Source organism: Castanea sativa, chromosome 6, assembly GCF_040712315.1.
Source record: "Castanea sativa cultivar Marrone di Chiusa Pesio chromosome 6, ASM4071231v1".
Lineage (NCBI taxonomy): Eukaryota > Viridiplantae > Streptophyta > Magnoliopsida > Fagales > Fagaceae > Castanea > Castanea sativa.
Genome location: NC_134018.1, coordinates 33563235 through 33581663, shown reverse-complemented (window position 1 = coordinate 33581663; position 18429 = coordinate 33563235). Strand labels below are relative to the sequence as shown.

Below are 18429 nucleotides of genomic sequence, written 5' to 3'. Positions count from 1 at the left end.
TTGCACACGAACTCCATAATACTTATTGGCTGTTGCATTTACATAAGGATCACTTAGTCAACTCAATATTTTATCAAATATCAACCCTTTTTTGTCTTTAAGAATTGGGTCAACTATTTATTTTTAGATTATACTCCTATTCATCATTGTATTTGTTGCAAGGTCGGGGCTAATGTGATTCAATTCATAATTGCTTTTTGGTACAACCCAAGCCGTAATTAAGTTCTTAGATTTGTTTTATCTTTTACTAGATCAATTATCTTTCTTTTGTAAATAAATTAAATATAAAATTTTCTTTAAATCATTCCATTTGATACCAACACTATGTAATTTCAATAAACCAATCGTGTGTCTTTATTTTTTATGCATTCAATTTTTATAATCTCTTTATAATGAATTTTCAATTATATTTATTAATTCCTTTGTATAATATGAGAGAGCCTAATTTGATTTCAACTTTAAATATTTTTGTTACAATTCAAACCATAATTAGAAAAGTAAAATTGTTGCTGAGAGTTTGTATTTCAACTTGTTTTTTTTATTAATAAAAATGTTTAAGACTAAAATTCTCATTCTTCCAACAATAAAAAAAATTATTAAGTTAAATCTTATTTTCAATGTCCAATAAAAATTTATAGCTCTACTTTCTTATTAGCTCCAAGATTTTTTTTCAGAGAGTTTCAAACTATAACGTCTGCTTTTGATGATAGTTTCAAGATACTATTCGAATTTTAGTGTAGGCAAGAATTGAACCTTATATCTCTTATTGGCTCAAAAAAAATTAAATTTGTAAGAAAATTATTTATTTATTTTCTTGTAGTTGAAAAATAAATTTATAGGTAAAACTTGGGTTTACTTCCTCTCTGTACTCGATTTGTCACAATGATGACATGTGTTATTTTTTATTACGTGTCATTATCTAACGAGCCTAGACAAAATTTTTTACTTACAGAATGCTCTCAATGGCAAGGTCTCAAAGAATTCTAGCTGAGTCAACAATCCGAGTCAACGCTAATCCGCGGTTGTGGTAGTAGAAGGGAGCCAAGATAGGGCCCACCAAACGCCAAGATACCCTAACCGTATTCTCAACTATATTAAACTTCCACATACACCCTCTATTACGTACATCACATACAGCACCTCTAGTGGCATTTACGTCATTTGAGAAATCCACAACTCCACCACTAAATCCACAAATACGTGAGGGTCAAAATCGAAAAAACAAACAAAATATAAGGACTTTATTAGAGAGAAGAAAAAAAGAAAAAAAGAAAAAAAAATTAACACGAAGGTTTCGTCTTTCAGACCAAGAACACAACGAGAGCGAAACACAAAGATATAGCACAGCGCGAGAGAGAGAGAGAGAGAGAGAGAGAGAGATAGATAGGAAGGAAGAGAAAGAGAGAGAAAGAGAGATAGAAAGAGAGATATTTCTCAGGAAGATTGTAAATTTGAACTACAATTTTCTCGGACTTTCTCGATCTGAGTTGTTTTCACAGCTGTTGGATTCAGAGCTACCAAGGAATTTCTTTCCGATCTGAGTTTTCAGCTCCAAAATTGTCTCGGTAAAATTTCTCTCCTTTTCAATCCTCAATTTCCTTTTTCTGTGTTTGAACAATCCAAACCCTAGGGTTTTGTAATGAAGGCTTATTTGATTCAAGGTTTTTGTGGTTGTTTGAGTTTATGCGCGTGTTTATCTTTTTCAATGAAACCCTACATTTGTTTGATTTTTGTTTTGTGGAATTTAGGGTTTTGAAATTAAAGCGAGGAATCGACAAACATCGAAGCGAATTGCAGTATGAGCATCAATAGCCCCGGGAAAGGGGAGAATTAGGGTTTTCGAGGTTGAAGAGGAAGTTGGTTGATTTCCATGGGCGATGGAGGCGTCGCATGCATGCCTTTGCAGCAGCAACAACATCATATGGAGAGGTTTCCTATTTCGGAGAAGACAATTTATACTAGCGGAGGCAAGAATGGCAACAATAATAGCAGCAGCAACAACAACAATGGCTTCAATTCCAAGTCGATTAAGTACTCTGACAATGACCGAAAGAAGAAGATGGTGAAGGTCAAGAAGGAGCAATTAGCTAAAAACAACAACAGCAACAGCAACAGCAACGGAGAGTTTGAAAAGATTGAGTCTGGATTGGATAGAGGTAGGAAGAGTAGTAGGGAAGTTGAAAATGGTGAAATTTGTGCTGAGAAGTTGCAGCAGAAGGATGAAGTGGAAGAGGGTGAATTGGGTACTTTGAATGGAGAGTATGTGCTGCGGAGAAGCGAGATTGAGAAGGGAGAAATTGTTAGTGGTAGTGAGAAGTGGAGAAGAAGTGAGGTGGTGGAGAAGGGAGAGATTGGCTATGGGAAATGGAGGAAAGAGGAGTTTGAGAAGGGTGAGATAGTGCGGCGAGGAGAAGCTGAGAGAGGCGAATTTGGGTTGTGGAGAGGTGGGAAAGATGACATTGAAAAGGGGGAGTTCATTCCAGATAGATGGCATAAAGGGGAAGCAGCAAGGGACGACTATAATTATGGTAAGCCACGCAGATACGAGACGGGCAAGGATAAAGGGTGGAAATTTGAGCTTGAGCGTACACCACCATCCGGGAAGTATTCAGGTGATGATGTTATCCGCAGGAAAGAGCTTAACAGAAGTGGGAGTCAGCTTACCAAAAGTACTCCCAGGTGGGAGAGTGGCCCAGAGAGGACTATGAGGATCAGTTCGAAAATTGTGGACGAGGAAGGTTTGTATAGGAATGAATACAGCAATGGGAAGAATCATGGGAGAGATTACTCTTCTGGTAACAGGTTGAAGCGGTTTGGCACTGATTCAGACAGTGGAGAGCGCAAATATTATGGAGATTATGGGGATTATGCAACTTCAAAAAGCCGGAGGCTTACTGATGACAGCAACCGTGCTGCCCATTCAGAGCATTATGCACGTCGCTCTATGGAGAGGTCTTACAGGAATCCAGTTTCATCATCGAAAATTCCTCCATCAGACAAGTACACCTCCAGGCATTATGACTCATCTTTGTCTTCCAGAGTAGTTTATGACAGACATGGGCGTAGCCCTGGTCATGCTGAGCGGTCCCCACGTGACAGGGCCCGGTATTATGATCACCGTGACAGGAGTCCTCTCCGTCGTGAGAGATCACCGCATGGTCGTGAGAGATCCCCATTTGCTCGTGAGAGGTCCCCATATGATCGGAATCGTCACTATGATCATAGAAATCGAAGTCCTGCTTATGCAGAGCGGTCCCCACAAGATCGAGCTCGAAACCATGACCGCAGGGATAGGACCCCTAACTATCTGGAGCGGTCCCCACTTGATCGGAGTAGGCCCAGTAGTTACAGGGAAACTAGTCGTAAAGTTGGAACAAGTGAAAAGCGCAACTCTCAGATTGCTAGTAAAGGGCAAGAAGAGAAGCTCACTGAGAGGGATGCTAATGGAAGAGAGTCACAGTATTCAGCTAAAGAGTCTCAAGATAAAAGCAGTGTTCATGATGTTAATGGTCCTGTTGAGAAAAATGTCGACAGTGAGCCTCACAAAGAAGAGCAGTCTGAGACTCCAAGCATAAATACCAAAGAAGCTCCTCAAGAAGATGTGGTTCTTCCTGAAGAGCTGCCATCTATGGAAGAAGATATGGATATATGCGACACACCACCACATGTCCCTGTGTCGGCTGATTCATCCACAGGGAAATGGTTTTACCTTGATTTTTATGGCATGGAATGTGGGCCTTCTAAATTAGGTGATCTTAAAGCACTTGTGGAAGAAGGGGCTCTAATGTCAGATCACATGATCAAGCACTCAGATAGTGATAGGTGGGTAACTGTTGAAAATGCAACTTCACCATTGGTGACTGTGAATTTCCCATCCATTGTGTCCGACACCATAACTCAGTTGGTAAGCCCTCCAGAAGCTCCTGGGAATCTCTTGGCTGATACTGGAGAAACTGGGCAATCTGGTCCTCAGAGTGGCGAGGAGCTGTCTGGCACTCTGTCAGAGCCAGTGCATTGCACTGATGAAAGTGCAGCTATTTCTGAGCCTTCAGAAGATCTTCACATTGATGAAAGAGTTGGAGCTCTGTTAGAGGGCTTTCCTGTTGTTCCTGGAAAGGAACTTGAGACCGTTGCAGGTATTAGTTTGTTCATTAATCACTTTTACCATTATGTAGTTTTCATAATAATAAGGCTAAAATCCAAATTAGACCCTTTATTTTTGAGTGAATTGTCTTTTTTGTCCTCAAAAGGGTTTTTTTAATTATTTAATCAATTTTTTTTTAATAATTTTTTTTTTTAAAATGATTGTTAAGTTGGTCTTTACATCCATTGCCGTATATAAAATCCGTTGTCACTCTTCTCCTAAGTGAAATGACATTTACAGTGGTTTTATAGACGGTAATGGATGGAAGGACCAACTTGACAAAAATGATGAAGTTTAAGGACTAAAATGACAAAAAATAAGTTTTAGGGATGAAAATGACAATTCAACCAAACTTAAAGGGTGTTATTTGGATTTTGGCCTAATAATAAATTGATTTAATTTTACTCTAGCTGTCAACCTGTCACGATTCTCCTTTCCCGGGGTGTTAGAAAAATATTTTACACCGAGTACTGTCAAGTATTTGGTTGTTTCTTTTTTCTCCTTTTTCTTTTATTGAAATTCTTATTCCTTTGTTTGTGGATTTTTTTGATCTTGCAGAAGTTCTGCAAGTAAGGTTTGAGCATGTACAACAGGAGATTTGGGGAATTTCTGAAGGTACGCTATCTCTGGCAGCTTATATTTATTCGTGTTTGGATAAAATCCTCAGCATATATAGTTTTTTTGTGGTGACATCCCTTTAGGAAGTGCTTTATTTGGCATTTCTTTCTCTACATAAAGGTTTTCATGGGACCCATTATAATTAATATCCTAGGCGTTGATTGTGCTTCCATTCATGTTTATCTTTTATTTTTTGTTTTGTATACTCACAATGTACCGGGTGGTATTGCACTCTTTTTAATGAAATACGGTTACTTATAACTGTATAAGTAAATATGGTGTCTGTATACATACACATACACACGCACACACACACAAGTAAAAAGAACAGGGGTATGTCTACCCTGGAACCATAGTTTACTTTTTTCATTTGATATTTTCTAGTAATCAATGGCATACATGTGAAGGTCAGTAGAGGAGGGATATGTTTGCCATACAGAAAAGATAGAAGCACCTAAGCAGTCTCTATAGATAATACGTATTATTATTAATATTTTTTTTTGATGAGTAGATAAGACGTATTATTCTAGATGATGCAATTCAACGTGTGGGTGCAGTTCTTAATGTTGTTGTCAACTGATTATATTCTGTGACTTATTGGAATTTCAAATTTTTTTTTTTTTGCTTACAAAATGCCTGTAAAATTGGTTATCTGAATTCCATTTATTTTGTTTTCATACAATTGTTGATAGTCAGGATGTGTCTAGTAGCCCTGGCCGTGCCTACAATTTTTTTCTTTTTTCAATTTTTAATCGGTTGACAGGTTTATATTGTGTCTACCCGTCAGTCCTTTTCTTAAGTTTCTTGATATCTTGGCAGTCTTGATTTTTCTTGAAAGCTGCATTAAATGCTTATATTCATGCCTATATGGGCACTTCAAGTCATGCATCTCATTCCTAAGATCATTATATGAGTGGATGACAACCACAGGACAGCATTACTTCTCTAATTTATTTGAGTTTGATCTTGGTAATTTCCTTTAGTAAGTGTTGGTGAATGTCTTGTATACTTCCTTTTGTACTCGGGCTCTTTTTTTTTTTTATTATTATTATATTTTGCTGAGTTTTTGCTTCCTTAGTGAATTCACATATTCAAGGTTTTCATCTCATGAAAAAATTTCATTCCTGGCATGTCACAGGTTTTACTTGGAATCAAGCTTACAATGAGCATTTTGATCAGAAAACAGATGAATTATCTGTAATTCCTGAACTCAAATTAAAAGAAGCTACAGAATCCAGGTTAATTGAAACTTCTGACAAGGATCATGTTTTTGCTTGTGGAGAATCTTGCGACTGGTTTTTTGGCCCATGGTCATGCAAGGGTGGTGACTGGAAGAGGAATGATGAAGCTTCCCAGGATAGATCTTTCAGAAAGAGGCTTGTTCTCAATGACGGCTTCCCATTATGCCATATGCCAAAGTCTGGGCATGAGGACCCTCGGTGGCATCGAAAAGATGACCTGTACTATCCATGTCATAGCAAAAGGCTTGATCTCCCTCTTTGGGCTTTTTCTTTATCAGAGCCTGCTGTCGCAAGGGGAGTGAAAGGAACTATGCTTCCAGTTGTCAGGATAAATGCATGTGTGGTTAAGGACCAAGGTTCATTTGTTTCTGATTCTCGCATGAAAGTCCGAGGAAAGGAGAGACATTCTTCAAGGTCTTCTCGGCCACATTCTTCAAGTAGTGATGGGAAGAGATCATCAGCAGAGCGTGATTCTCAATCAAAAAGTGTTGACGATCAAGGTTCACAAGGCTCCTGGAAATGCATTGCTTCTATTAACACTCCAAAAGACCGTCTTTGTACGGTCAATGATTTGCAATTACATTTGGGTGATTGGTACTACCTTGATGGTGCTGGGCATGAACAAGGGCCTTCATCATTTTCACAGCTACAGGTCTCAGTAGATCAAGGTACTATTCAAAAACATAGCAGTGTTTTCAGGAAATTTGATAGAATTTGGGTTCCAGTTACCTCTGCTACAGAGACCTCTGAAGCCACTGTTAAGAGTGAACAGGAGGTTAATTCTGCAACTGGTGATTCTTCAAGACCTTTTGTTTCAGAATATCACGGGACTGCTCCAGTTGAATCTAAAACAAAATCAAGCTCATTTCACGACGTGCATCCTCAATTCATTGGTTATACTCGTGGAAAGCTACACGAATTGGTAATGAAATCATATAAGAGCCGCGAGTTTGCTGCAGCCATAAATGAAGTCTTGGATCCATGGATCAATGCTAAACAGCCAAAGAAGGAGATTGAGAATCACATCTACCGTAAATCAGGTATGAATAATCTTTTGAATTTCCACTGGCAACCTGGATTTTGTTTAGCAATAAGAAGTCATTAATTCCAGGATGAGGCTGAGGTATGAGGGAACTTCCTATTATTTTCATTTCATAGCAGTTTCAAGGAATGAACCTGCCATTCCATCTTTGGCCAGGATATGTCCTCGGTCAAAGTCTGCCCCCCTCTTCTCTCTCTCTCTCTCTCTCTCTCTCTCTCTCTCTCTCTCTCTTCTCATTTTCTAGCAGCAACTTAACCAAGCCTTTCCTGATACATGTATTGTGGCTTCCTCAGGTTCATACTCATGCAGCTCTATGTCAATATTAATAGATCCTGCTCCAAAACGCATAGCTAGCCCCTTTGTGATATTTTCTTGTTTTGTTTGTTGTGTGTGTGTGTGTGTATGGGTAGCATCCTCTTCATTGCAGTAATATTTGAACATCTCTCCTCCCATTTTAATTGATCTGTTATATTTTTTTTTTTTCTGGGGGGGAGGGGGGTTAGTGTGGCTTGGTTATTGTAATACCTGGTCGTCACTTTGACAATATTAATAGGTCCTGCACCAAAACGCATAGCTAGCCCCTTTGTGATAATTTCTTGTTTTGTTTGTTGTGCGTGTGTATGGGTAGCATCCTCTTCATTTCAGTCATTTGAACATCTCTCCTTCCATTTTAATTGATCTATTATATGTTTTGGGTGTGTGTGTATTTCCTAATTTCATAGTAGTTATGGGTAGCACCCTCCTGTCCTTTTCCATTATGTCTTTCTAGCATTAATGCATTTATAGGTAGCATCTTCCTGTCCCCTTTTTTACATCCTTTTTTTATTGATCTATTATATATTTTCCTGGGTGGGTGGGGACTGATTAATTACAGAAGGTGATGCCCGTGCTTCCAAGAGAGCCCGCTTTCTGGTTGATGAGATTGATGAAGATTGTGAAATAGAAGAGGGCATGCAGACAATTCCAAGGGACGAATCCACATTTGATGATTTATGTGGTGATGCTACATTTTACAAAGAGGAGAGTCCAAATTCTGAAACTGAGATGGGAAGCTGGGGTTTATTGGATGGTTGTGTGCTGGCACGAGTTTTTCATTTTCTGAGATCAGACATCAAATCCCTTCCCTCAGTTTCTTTGACTTGTAAACACTGGAGAGCTGCAGTCAGTTTCTACAAAGACATTTCTAGACAGATTGACCTGTCATCTCTGGGTCCTATTTGTACTGATGCCATACTCTTGAGCATCATGGTATGTTTTACTTTTGTTTGGCGTTCTAAGATATCACAATTTTGTTTTTCTCTTTTTACTGAGTCCAATGTAAATGTTTGCTTGCAGAATGGTTATTGCAAAGAAAAGATAAGTTCTATCGTTCTAAAGGGTTGCACAAACATAACCTCCGGCATGCTTGAAGAGATTCTTCCTTCATTTCCTTGTCTATCTTTTATAGATATCAGAGGTTGCAGCCAGTTTGGTGAGTTGGCTCTCAAATTTGCGAATGTGAACTGGGTCAAGAGCCGACTTTCACGCGATATGAAGTTCTTTGATGAATCACATTCTAAAATAAGGAGTCTTAAACAGATTACTGAGAAAAGTTCATCAGCTTTGAAAAAGGGTCTGGGTAGTGATGTGGATGATTTTGGTGAACTAAAGGACTATTTTGATAGTGTGGATAAAAGGGACTCAGCAAATCAGCTATTCCGTCGAAGCCTATACAAACGATCAAAACTATTTGATGCCAGAAAGTCGTCATCCATTCTATCTAGGGATGCCCGTATGAGGCGGTGGGCCATCAAGAAATCTGAAAATGGTTATAAGAGAATGGAGGAATTCCTTCTTTCTGGTCTTAGAGACATCATGGTGGAGAATACATTTGAGTTTTTTGTGCCCAAGGTAGAGCTAGTAATTTGTTTTGCATGTCTCCATATTATATTCTGTAATATATGTTTGTAAGTCCTTGTTTCTTGTTGTCTCTTTGTTAATCAGGTTGAAGAAATTGAATATAGAATTAAAAAGGGTTATTACATTGGCCATGGATTGAGCTCTGTTAAGGAGGATATTAGTCGAATGTGCAGAGACGCAATAAAGTAAGTTTTTCCAGGACCTTTAAATATAAAAAGCTAATTTCGTTAACAGCTCTTTAGGTTAAATGGATAGGGTTAGCCTCTTTTTTCGGTGGATAATTAAAATTGTTATTGAAAACGGAAAGGCAAAAGACACGTTGAATAAATATGAGCAGTCCCTTTTCAAAGAATACAAAGCACAAGTCTGATGGGGTTAAGTTATATCTGGTTTAGCAGTGAGATCCTTTATTTTGGCCCTTCCTCATGGTATCTTGCAACTGAAGTTCTTTTAAGGTTGACTTCACTTGTGTTTTTTTTGGCTTGATTTTGAATGCTGTTATTACTGTAGTTTGCTTCTTCATGTAAGTTAGGAAACATAAAATTCCCAAAATCCATGTTAATTTTGTATTAAATTAATTCATGCACTTGCTGTTGTGTATTTTTTTCTTTCTTCTCTACTGTATCTCTTTGTGGTGATTAGGCGTTTATATGTGGGTGTGAGTCGTGCAACAATGTTCCCTGTTTCTTTTTTGGCTTACTTGTATGCATATTCTGCTTACTCAGAGCAAAGAATCGGGGTGATGCTGGAGACATGAATCACATTATTACATTATTTATTCAACTTGCCACACGTTTGGAAGAGAGTTCAAAGTCATCTTATGAAAGAGATGAAATGATGAAGGCATGGGAAGATGATTCAACAGGTGTCTCTAAGTATAAGAAGAAGGTCACTAAATCTTTGACTGAAAGGAAGTACACGAATAGGAGTAATGGCACTTCCTTTGCAAATGGTGGTTTGGATTATGGAGAGTATGCATCTGATCGAGAAATCCGAAGGCGTTTATCCAAATTGAATAAGAAATCTATGGATTCAGAGACTGAAACTTCTGATGACAGGTCTTCTGAAGATGGCAAGAGTGATAGCGAGAGTACAGCCTCAGATACAGAAAGTGACTTGGATTTGCGATCAGAAGCTCGAACTACTGAGTCAAGGGGAGATGGATACTTTACCCGAGATGGTGGTTTGGATTCAATGACTGATGATCGTGAGTGGGGGGCTCGCATGACAAAAGCAAGCCTGGTTCCTCCTGTTACCAGAAAATATGAAGTCATTGATCAATATGTTATTGTTGCGGATGAGGAGGATGTGCAACGAAAGATGCGAGTATCTTTACCAGAGGACTATGCTGAGAAGCTCCAGGCCCAGAAAAGTGGCACTGAGGAGTCAGACATGGAACTTCCTGAAGTCAAGGACTATAAACCTAGAAAACAGCTTGGAGATGAGGTCATAGAGCAAGAGGTGTATGGAATTGACCCCTATACTCACAATCTTTTGCTTGATTCCATGCCAGAGGAGTTAAATTGGACTCTCCTGGAGAAGCATTTGTTTATCGAAGATGTGCTCCTTCGTACTTTGAATAAGCAAGTTAGGAACTTCACTGGGAGTGGAAACACTCCTATGATGTTTCCATTGCAGCCTGTTATTGAAGATATTGAAAAAGCTGCTGAGGAGGACCATGATAAACGAACTGTGAAAATGTGTCAAGGTATTTTAAAGGCTGTAGATAGTCGTCCTGATGACAAATATGTTGCTTACAGAAAGGTATACACATCATTATTTTGCTGCATGAGCATGTACTATATTTTTGCCTCTCTTTTGGATGTGTTTCTTTCCTTGACTTGTTCCATACTTTTCCGATGCTGATTTACCTCATTTTTATATTGTCTATTGGGTTGTGTTCTTCAGGGGCTTGGTGTTGTTTGCAACAAAGAAGGTGGTTTTGGAGAAGAAGATTTTGTCGTGGAGTTTTTGGGAGAGGTATGGCAACCAACTGTTCACAGGATCCAATTTTTAGCTTTAGCAGAGTTCATTGGAAGGTTTATATGATGCTGAAACTCTTTACTCCCCCCACCCCACCCCCCTTTTAAAAAAATGTAGGTATATCCTGTTTGGAAATGGTTCGAAAAGCAAGATGGGATTCGATCTTTGCAGAAAAATAGTAAAGATCCAGCTCCAGAATTTTACAACATCTATCTAGAAAGGCCAAAGGTTTGGTTCACTTTAAGAATCATTGTGCTGTAGTCTTGTTGTGCCTTTTCCATTTTCCCTGGTTTACTGAATATTTTTGATCTGATCATGCATTATTTCCTGGCAGGGTGATGCTGATGGGTATGATTTGGTTGTTGTTGATGCTATGCATAAGGCAAACTATGCAAGTCGAATATGTCACTCATGCCGTCCTAATTGTGAAGCAAAGTGAGTTCTGTTGTCATACTCTTTTTGCTGTTTATAACCTACCTGCAGACCTTCCCTTATGTACAATTGACAAGTTTATTGAGGATTATGGGAAATAGCAAAAATGAAGTGATCCTCGTATTTTATTTGGGGCTGAAAATATTTGGCATTTTAATTAATAAGTGGAACTCAATTTCTCATGGTCGCTTTATAATAATGTCAATGTAGTGAATCTGTTACTTTCATCACTTGTGTTTCTTTACTCTGAGCCTTTGTCATTATTATGTGAAGACCAGATCATCTAATCGCATATAAATGCTGTATAAGCAAATTTTCTCCTGAAGATTCTGCTCTAGATTCCAGATTGTTTATTAATTCTATAAGCTTTTTATGGATGGAATCATGCCATGGATATACTTTCTTTGTTTTATCTCACACGTTATGAATTACCATATGCTTATCTTATATATGATTTTGCTTGTTTAGTTATATAATTGTAAGCGAACCTAGCATTTTATCATCCTATAATTTATCTGTGAATGCAGAGTTACTGCTGTAGATGGTCATTACCAGATTGGAATCTATTCTGTACGTAAAATTCAATATGGCGAGGAAATCACATTTGATTATAACTCTGTTACAGAGGTGTGTCTCTTTTGTGTTTTGGTCTTCTGTACTCTCTGGAGAATATTATACATATTATCTAATAATTGTTCTCTGTTCATTTTGCTAGAGTAAGGAAGAATATGAAGCATCGGTTTGTTTGTGTGGCAGTCAAGTTTGCCGGGGCAGCTACTTGAATCTAACAGGCGAAGGGGCTTTTCAAAAGGTACAGGTTACAGGTTTTAAGGCAATTTTCCTGACTGTTTATGCCAAAAATATAAAAGAGGAAATAAAATTGTGAACAAGTTTGATCAGGTTTTCAGGCGTGATAAGTGGCTTTGACTGAATGTCCTTATCATTTTGGATTAGCAATGTGAAAAGGATGCTTTCTGATTGGTGTAGAAGGCTCACGCCTGAATAGGATTCTGATTTCATAAGTTATAAAATAAGTCTAATTTTTGTCTTGTTGAGGTTATTGCAGCCAGTTGAATCTTATTGGTCTTTTTCTACCCTTAGTTTCAACGTTGCCTTAAATTCTGTTAATTAGTTTATATTGTCCATGCATCAGGTTCTGGAGGAATGGCATGGAATTTTGGACCGTCATCATTTAATGCTTGAAGCTTGCGAACTAAATTCAGTATCCGAAGAGGATTATCTTGACTTGGGGAGGGCTGGTTTAGGCAGTTGCTTGCTTGGTGGGTTGCCTGATTGGGTGGTAGCCTATTCAGCTCGCCTGGTGTGCATCTTTTCTGCCTCCTGATATTTGTTATTGGATTTGCCTTTTTTGCTAATAATTTATTTATGCTTTTTTTTTTTTCCTGACTTTTCCATTTTGGTTGAAGGTGAGGTTTATAAATTTTGAAAGAACAAAGCTGCCTGCAGAGATTCTAAAGCATAATTTGGATGAAAAAAGGAAATATTTTTCAGATATATGTCTTGAAGTTGAGAAGAGTGATGCTGAGGTTCAGGTGTGTTGTTGACTGCCCTTCTCTCATTGCTTTTGTTTGTATGGGCATGCTTGCTATAAACTTGTGAGTACTCATACCTTTTTCTATGAGACAGGCTGAGGGCGTATACAACCAAAGGCTTCAGAATTTGGCTGTGACTCTTGACAAGGTGACTACCTTTTTTTATTTTGTTACGCTAAGGAGTGGGGTTCAAGTGATGGTCTAGCGGTAATGATATCTTTTGTGATGTCCTATATCTGTGGTTTGGATCCCCCCTCCCCCTCCCCTACTATAATACCCATAAAAAAAAAAATGTTTAGTCCTTGCTTCCAGCTTATGTCCTTTTAAACTGTGTCAGTACATATGAGACATTTTGGTGTGATACGCCGTGCTTGTGCTGATTCTCTAACCCAAAAAGTTGTACGAGAAGGTGACTTTGATCAGCTTAGGGTCTATAATCTATTATTCTATTTTAAAGTGTTCTTTTGATAATTTGATAGTTGAGGGAGAGGGGATTTGAGCCCTAGTGTGAAGTGTTGGAGTTGAACTTTTGTTTCATTCCATTAGTCTTCATTTTTTCATGCTTATGTCGTTGTTAGGGATCTTTAGTCTTGATCATGTAACTTGTGTCAATGATACCATGTACCTAGTGACGCCTCAGTGTCTTTAGTCTAGATCACTGCCATAAATAGAGAAGTCAATTATATTCTGATTTTCTAGTCTTTTGAAGATGTTAATCTGTTTGAATTCTGTTTACAGGTGAGATATGTTATGAGATGCATTTTTGGTGACCCAAAGGAAGCGCCACCCCCTCTGGAGAGGCTGGGCCGTGAAGAAATTGTTTCCTTACTCTGGAAAGGAGAGGGATCGTTTGTTGAGGAACTTCTTCAATGCATTGCTCCTCATGTGGAAGAAGGCATATTAAATGACCTCAAGTCCAAGATTCATGCTCATGATCCACAAGGTTCCAATGACATTCAGAAAGAACTTCAGAAATCTTTATTATGGTGAGCAGCGTGCTCGTGTTTTGTTTTAGTATGTATGAAATTATGATGCTAAAAATTTTAATTCTTGCAATCTTATGGCGGTTTTCTTTATTTTAAAGGTTAAGGGATGAGGTCCGAAATCTTCCATGTACCTACAAGTCTCGGCATGATGCTGCCGCTGACTTGATCCATATTTATGCTTACACAAAATGCTTCTTCAGAGTACGGGTATGTCTAACAACTACAGAACTTCTATAATCTGTCTGCTAACATTCATGTGTCCTTCCTCTGATCTAAAGCAAATTTCATTATACATGCAGGAGTATAAAGCTGCAACTTCTCCGCCAGTTTACATCAGTCCACTTGATTTGGGCCCCAAGTACACTGATAAATTAGGGGCAGGTTTCCAGGAGTATTGCAAGACCTACGGTGAGAATTATTGTTTAGGGCAGCTGATTTCTTGGCATAACCAGACTAATGCGGAGCCAGATTGCAGCCTTGTTAGATCGAGTAGGGGTTGCTTGTCATTGCCCGAAATTGGTTCCTTCTATGCCAAGGTTCAGAAACCATCACGGCATCGTGTTTATGGCCCAAGGACTGTGAGATTTATGCTGGCAAGAATGGTGAGTTTACAAGTCTATTACATCATCCTACACTGGCTGACTCAACATTTATTTCAAGTTAACACTGATTATTTCCTATACGTCTATTGGTTGAGTTCAAGTTTCAAGTTGAATTGTCAAAGTTACCCAGAGAGAAACCTGAGTTTTTCATAATCTGGTTGAGAAGTACCATTGCCAAACCATAGCTTTTACAGATAATCAATAAATTAATGTTCAGAAAAACAATACTACTTATAATAAGAAACTGTAATTACTTTAATTTCACTTGGGCCTGTGGCCATACTAAATTTGCCCTTTGATCAAATTATACTCAGATTTTCCAATTAATGAAGTTGAAGGGACCTCCAAGTTTGAGGTGGACTAACTAATGCCGCATTTGGAAACTACAGTTCATGTTACTGGATTTTGAATGTTATTTTCCTGTCTGAATTTCTCTTCCTTCAGCTTGACTTTATTTGCTGTTGGTTGCATATCTCATGCAATTTTAATGTTGACCAGGAGAAGCAGCCCCAGAGACCATGGCCTAAGGACCGAATATGGTCCTTTAAGAGCTCTCAAAAAGTTTTTGGCAGCCCAATGTTTGATGCGGTTTTAACTAATACTCCACTAGATAGGGAGATGGTGCAATGGCTGAAGCACAGACCTGCCATATTTCAGGCCATGTGGGATCGCTGAACTATTGCAAGGGATTGGGGAAGCAGCAAGCATCGTTAGCCAACTCTTTGTAAATTGTTTTGGAATGATTTGTCAATTTTAGTTCACAGCTGCCCCTTTAATGTGGGAGTTGGAAATCATTCCAAAGCATCATTTGTTTTGTACTGCTTTTCCAGTTTTCCTCATTCTTGTGTACAGTTTTTCTTCACCTTTATGATTTGTAATTCATTATCTGGTAGCAAATAGCATTGATTCTCTCTTTAATTTAAGAAAAAGAAAAAGAAAAGTGAAAAGAAAAAGTAGAAGGCATTAGCTGTTTCTTTTTGTCTTAACAGTTTCCAAATCACTTTGTGCAATCCTTTCCCATCATAGATTAAGGCGCTTGTAATTGATCGACAACATTTTAGAGATTGTCGGGCCAATTTTATATGATGTTGGGTAATCCTAAAATTTAACCTATTTACATCCTGTATATGCCTTACATATGGATTGTATTGCAGGCTTGAAAGAATCACAGAACAAGATGAACGATCTTTGAAGAGATGTGGCACCCATCTGCTGCGTCTTCATTCTCATGTCTTTTGCTGCACAGGTTAGGAACATATGTGGACATGGGCCCCTTGCTTCTAAGCTTGTATCTCTGTGTCATACGTACTAGACATGAGCAAAGATGGAAAGAGCCTGTTGCCCGCTTGGGTTGTGTTCAACCAGAAGTTATCTTTGTAGATCCCAAAGTAAATATTTTTAACAGAACCTTGATTAGATTTGCTAATTTGTAAAATTTATGCAGTTAAACCTGTAATGGGAAGTGGTAGTAGATTTTGTTTATTAATGTTTTGGTCCCATGTTTGTGATACGAAATTAGTCCCACAATTCTTACGAGATGAGATGAAAACATTGGTTTTCTGTTATACAGGCCTTGATGAAAGGCATTTGTAGCAATTGTTTAACTGAATTTCTGGCGGGGAGATGATTTCTAGGGTGAAACGCTTGTGCATTTAAACTTTAAAAAAAAAAAAAAAAAAGTTTTGATAGTGTATTTACACTTTTTGAACTTCGATACAATTAGAGCAAACACATCAGTCTATGTAAAAATTTCCTCTATTTTACATAAAAAACCCACTTTTAAAATTTTACATATTCACTTTTACAAATTACTCACATCAGTTTATCTATCCTACTCCCTCTATTAATTAAATAATAATTTTTTCACTTTTTTTATTAATTTCCTCAACTAACCTACGCGCGTCCTTATTTCATTTCTTCTCTTCTTCAGTTCTGATTATTTTCTCTCTCTCTCTCTCTCTCTCCCTCCTTCTCTTCATTTCTCACTCTCTCTACCCAGATCATCTCTCTCACTCTCTCTACCCAGATCAACGCTCGATCGGAGCTCCGATCCAGCGGTCCGAGCGCGATCGGAGCTCCGATCCAGCGGTCCGAGCGCGATCGGAGCTCCGATCCAGCGCTCGGAGCGCGATCGCGAGCTCCGATCCAGCGCTCCGAGCGCGATCGGAGCTCCGATCCAGCGCTCCGAGCGCGATCCGAGCTCCGATCCAGCGCTCCGAGCGCGATCGCGAGCTCCGATCCAGCGCTCCGAGCGCGAGCTCCGATCCAGCGCTCCGATCGCCGATCCGCCAGCTCCGATCGCCGATCCGAGCTCCGATCCAGCGTCCGCCAGCTCCGATCCACGGCAAGACCCACGAGCTCCGACCAGTCAAGCACCGATCTACAAGTCAAGCACCGATCTGTGGTTGTTTGTGTATGTCTGTGTTTTTTTTTTTTTTGAGCAAAGTATATCTCTGTATTCTGTGTTGAGAAAATGATGGAGTCTGTTGAGAACGGATCAGAGAGAGAAAAAAAGGAGCGAAAAAAAAATGATAAAATATTGTTTAGCCGAGCTACAGTAACCGTGTATATTTACACGGTACTGTAGCTCGTGGATGAGTTTCCACATTTTTACCCAGTTTTAGATACACTGATGTAGCTCAAAATGTGTAAAATTGAAAAAAATTTGTATTATACATGATTTTAGATACACTGATGTGGATGCTCTTATGGAGTATAATTTCTAGAAAAGTGCTATATTTATGATATTTTTACAATAAATCGCAGATGAAAAGTTATTATTGGTTCTCATTTAATATCACAACTTCAGATACTTATTTGCCTACTCGTAACAGCCGATAACAACGTGATATTTAAGATTTGTTGTAAAATATTATGAATATGAAATTTCTCATAATTTCTATGGTGTGCTTCACTTAAAATTTATTCAAAAATTGCATTTGTATTATTAACACCATCCACCTCTCCATCACCGCACCAGTACCACTAACGATTTTTCTATTTTATTTTATTGCCACCATGATAACCACAGTCGTTCCTGTTGTGGTCATCACCACCACTAATTTTGCAATGTTGCTGCCGTGTTATCACAAATAAATTAACGCTTGCATTTCCTCAACTAGGACCAATTACGGTACAAGTTTTCTGGGTTCTTGCTCAGTCTTAGCCACAACCTATTGTTATTATCTCGATTCTATCCATCACCAACTTATAGTGTCGTCATCATTACCAAATAATTAAAATTATTTTAATACTCTAAAATCTTAATTTTTAGACATATTCATTTAAATAATGAAAAGCCATAGTAATCATATTGAAATTTCTATCAATTTAATTCCCTTCTAAGATAATTCAGATCTAAACACAACATTTAGTTGCCAACTTGTTCCCGTAAACAAAATGTACGCTCTATTTGGTACCATTAGAAAATATGGGTTAAAAAGGAAAACTAAAAATGGTCAATGGAAAAGTCTAATTAAAATTAGGCTTATTTTCAAGAGGTTGTTTTCCTCTTCTTTTTTTTTTTTTTTTTTTTTTTCAAAAAACAATATCATTCTTACCGTTGTACGCTCATATATGCTTGGCTTCACTAATAAGCTCTCTCTCTCTCTCTCTCTCTCTCTCTCAGAAGCCTAAGTAATCCATGTATAATTAATTTGTTCTCTATATTTGTTAAAGATAATCTATTCTCCCTAAACAATTTTTAAAATAATTTTTCATTTTTCTATCTCTACCAATATATAATTCTATTATTTTTGGTGTGTTTGATTGATATTTATTCCTTTATGAGGTGGTTCATGTTTTTTGAAATTATGTTTTAGTGTGCTATGTTTTTCTTCTTCTTTTTTTTGTACAATTAGAATTTTTTATTCTCAAATAAATTATTCAAATTTCTCATTCTCTTAAAGGTGAATATAATGTTAATCAAA

At 38.0% G+C, this 18429-nt stretch overlaps 1 protein-coding gene across 1 annotated transcript; it reads left to right on the top strand.

Moving 5' to 3' along the window:
- The first annotated feature begins 1254 nt into the window (after positions 1–1254).
- LOC142641411 (histone-lysine N-methyltransferase ATXR3) lies at positions 1255–15478 on the top strand. Its single transcript, XM_075815846.1, has 20 exons — positions 1255–1565; positions 1749–4136; positions 4703–4759; positions 5901–7043; positions 7920–8293; positions 8381–8935; positions 9029–9129; positions 9670–10708; positions 10853–10924; positions 11045–11155; positions 11262–11362; positions 11887–11986; positions 12075–12170; positions 12513–12680; positions 12787–12912; positions 13007–13060; positions 13651–13898; positions 13997–14105; positions 14198–14500; positions 14999–15478. Exons 2-20 carry the CDS (start codon positions 1871–1873, stop codon positions 15173–15175), a joined length of 7200 nt encoding a protein of 2399 aa, XP_075671961.1. The 5' UTR covers positions 1255–1565; positions 1749–1870; the 3' UTR covers positions 15176–15478.
- Positions 15479–18429: the final 2951 nt, after the last annotated feature.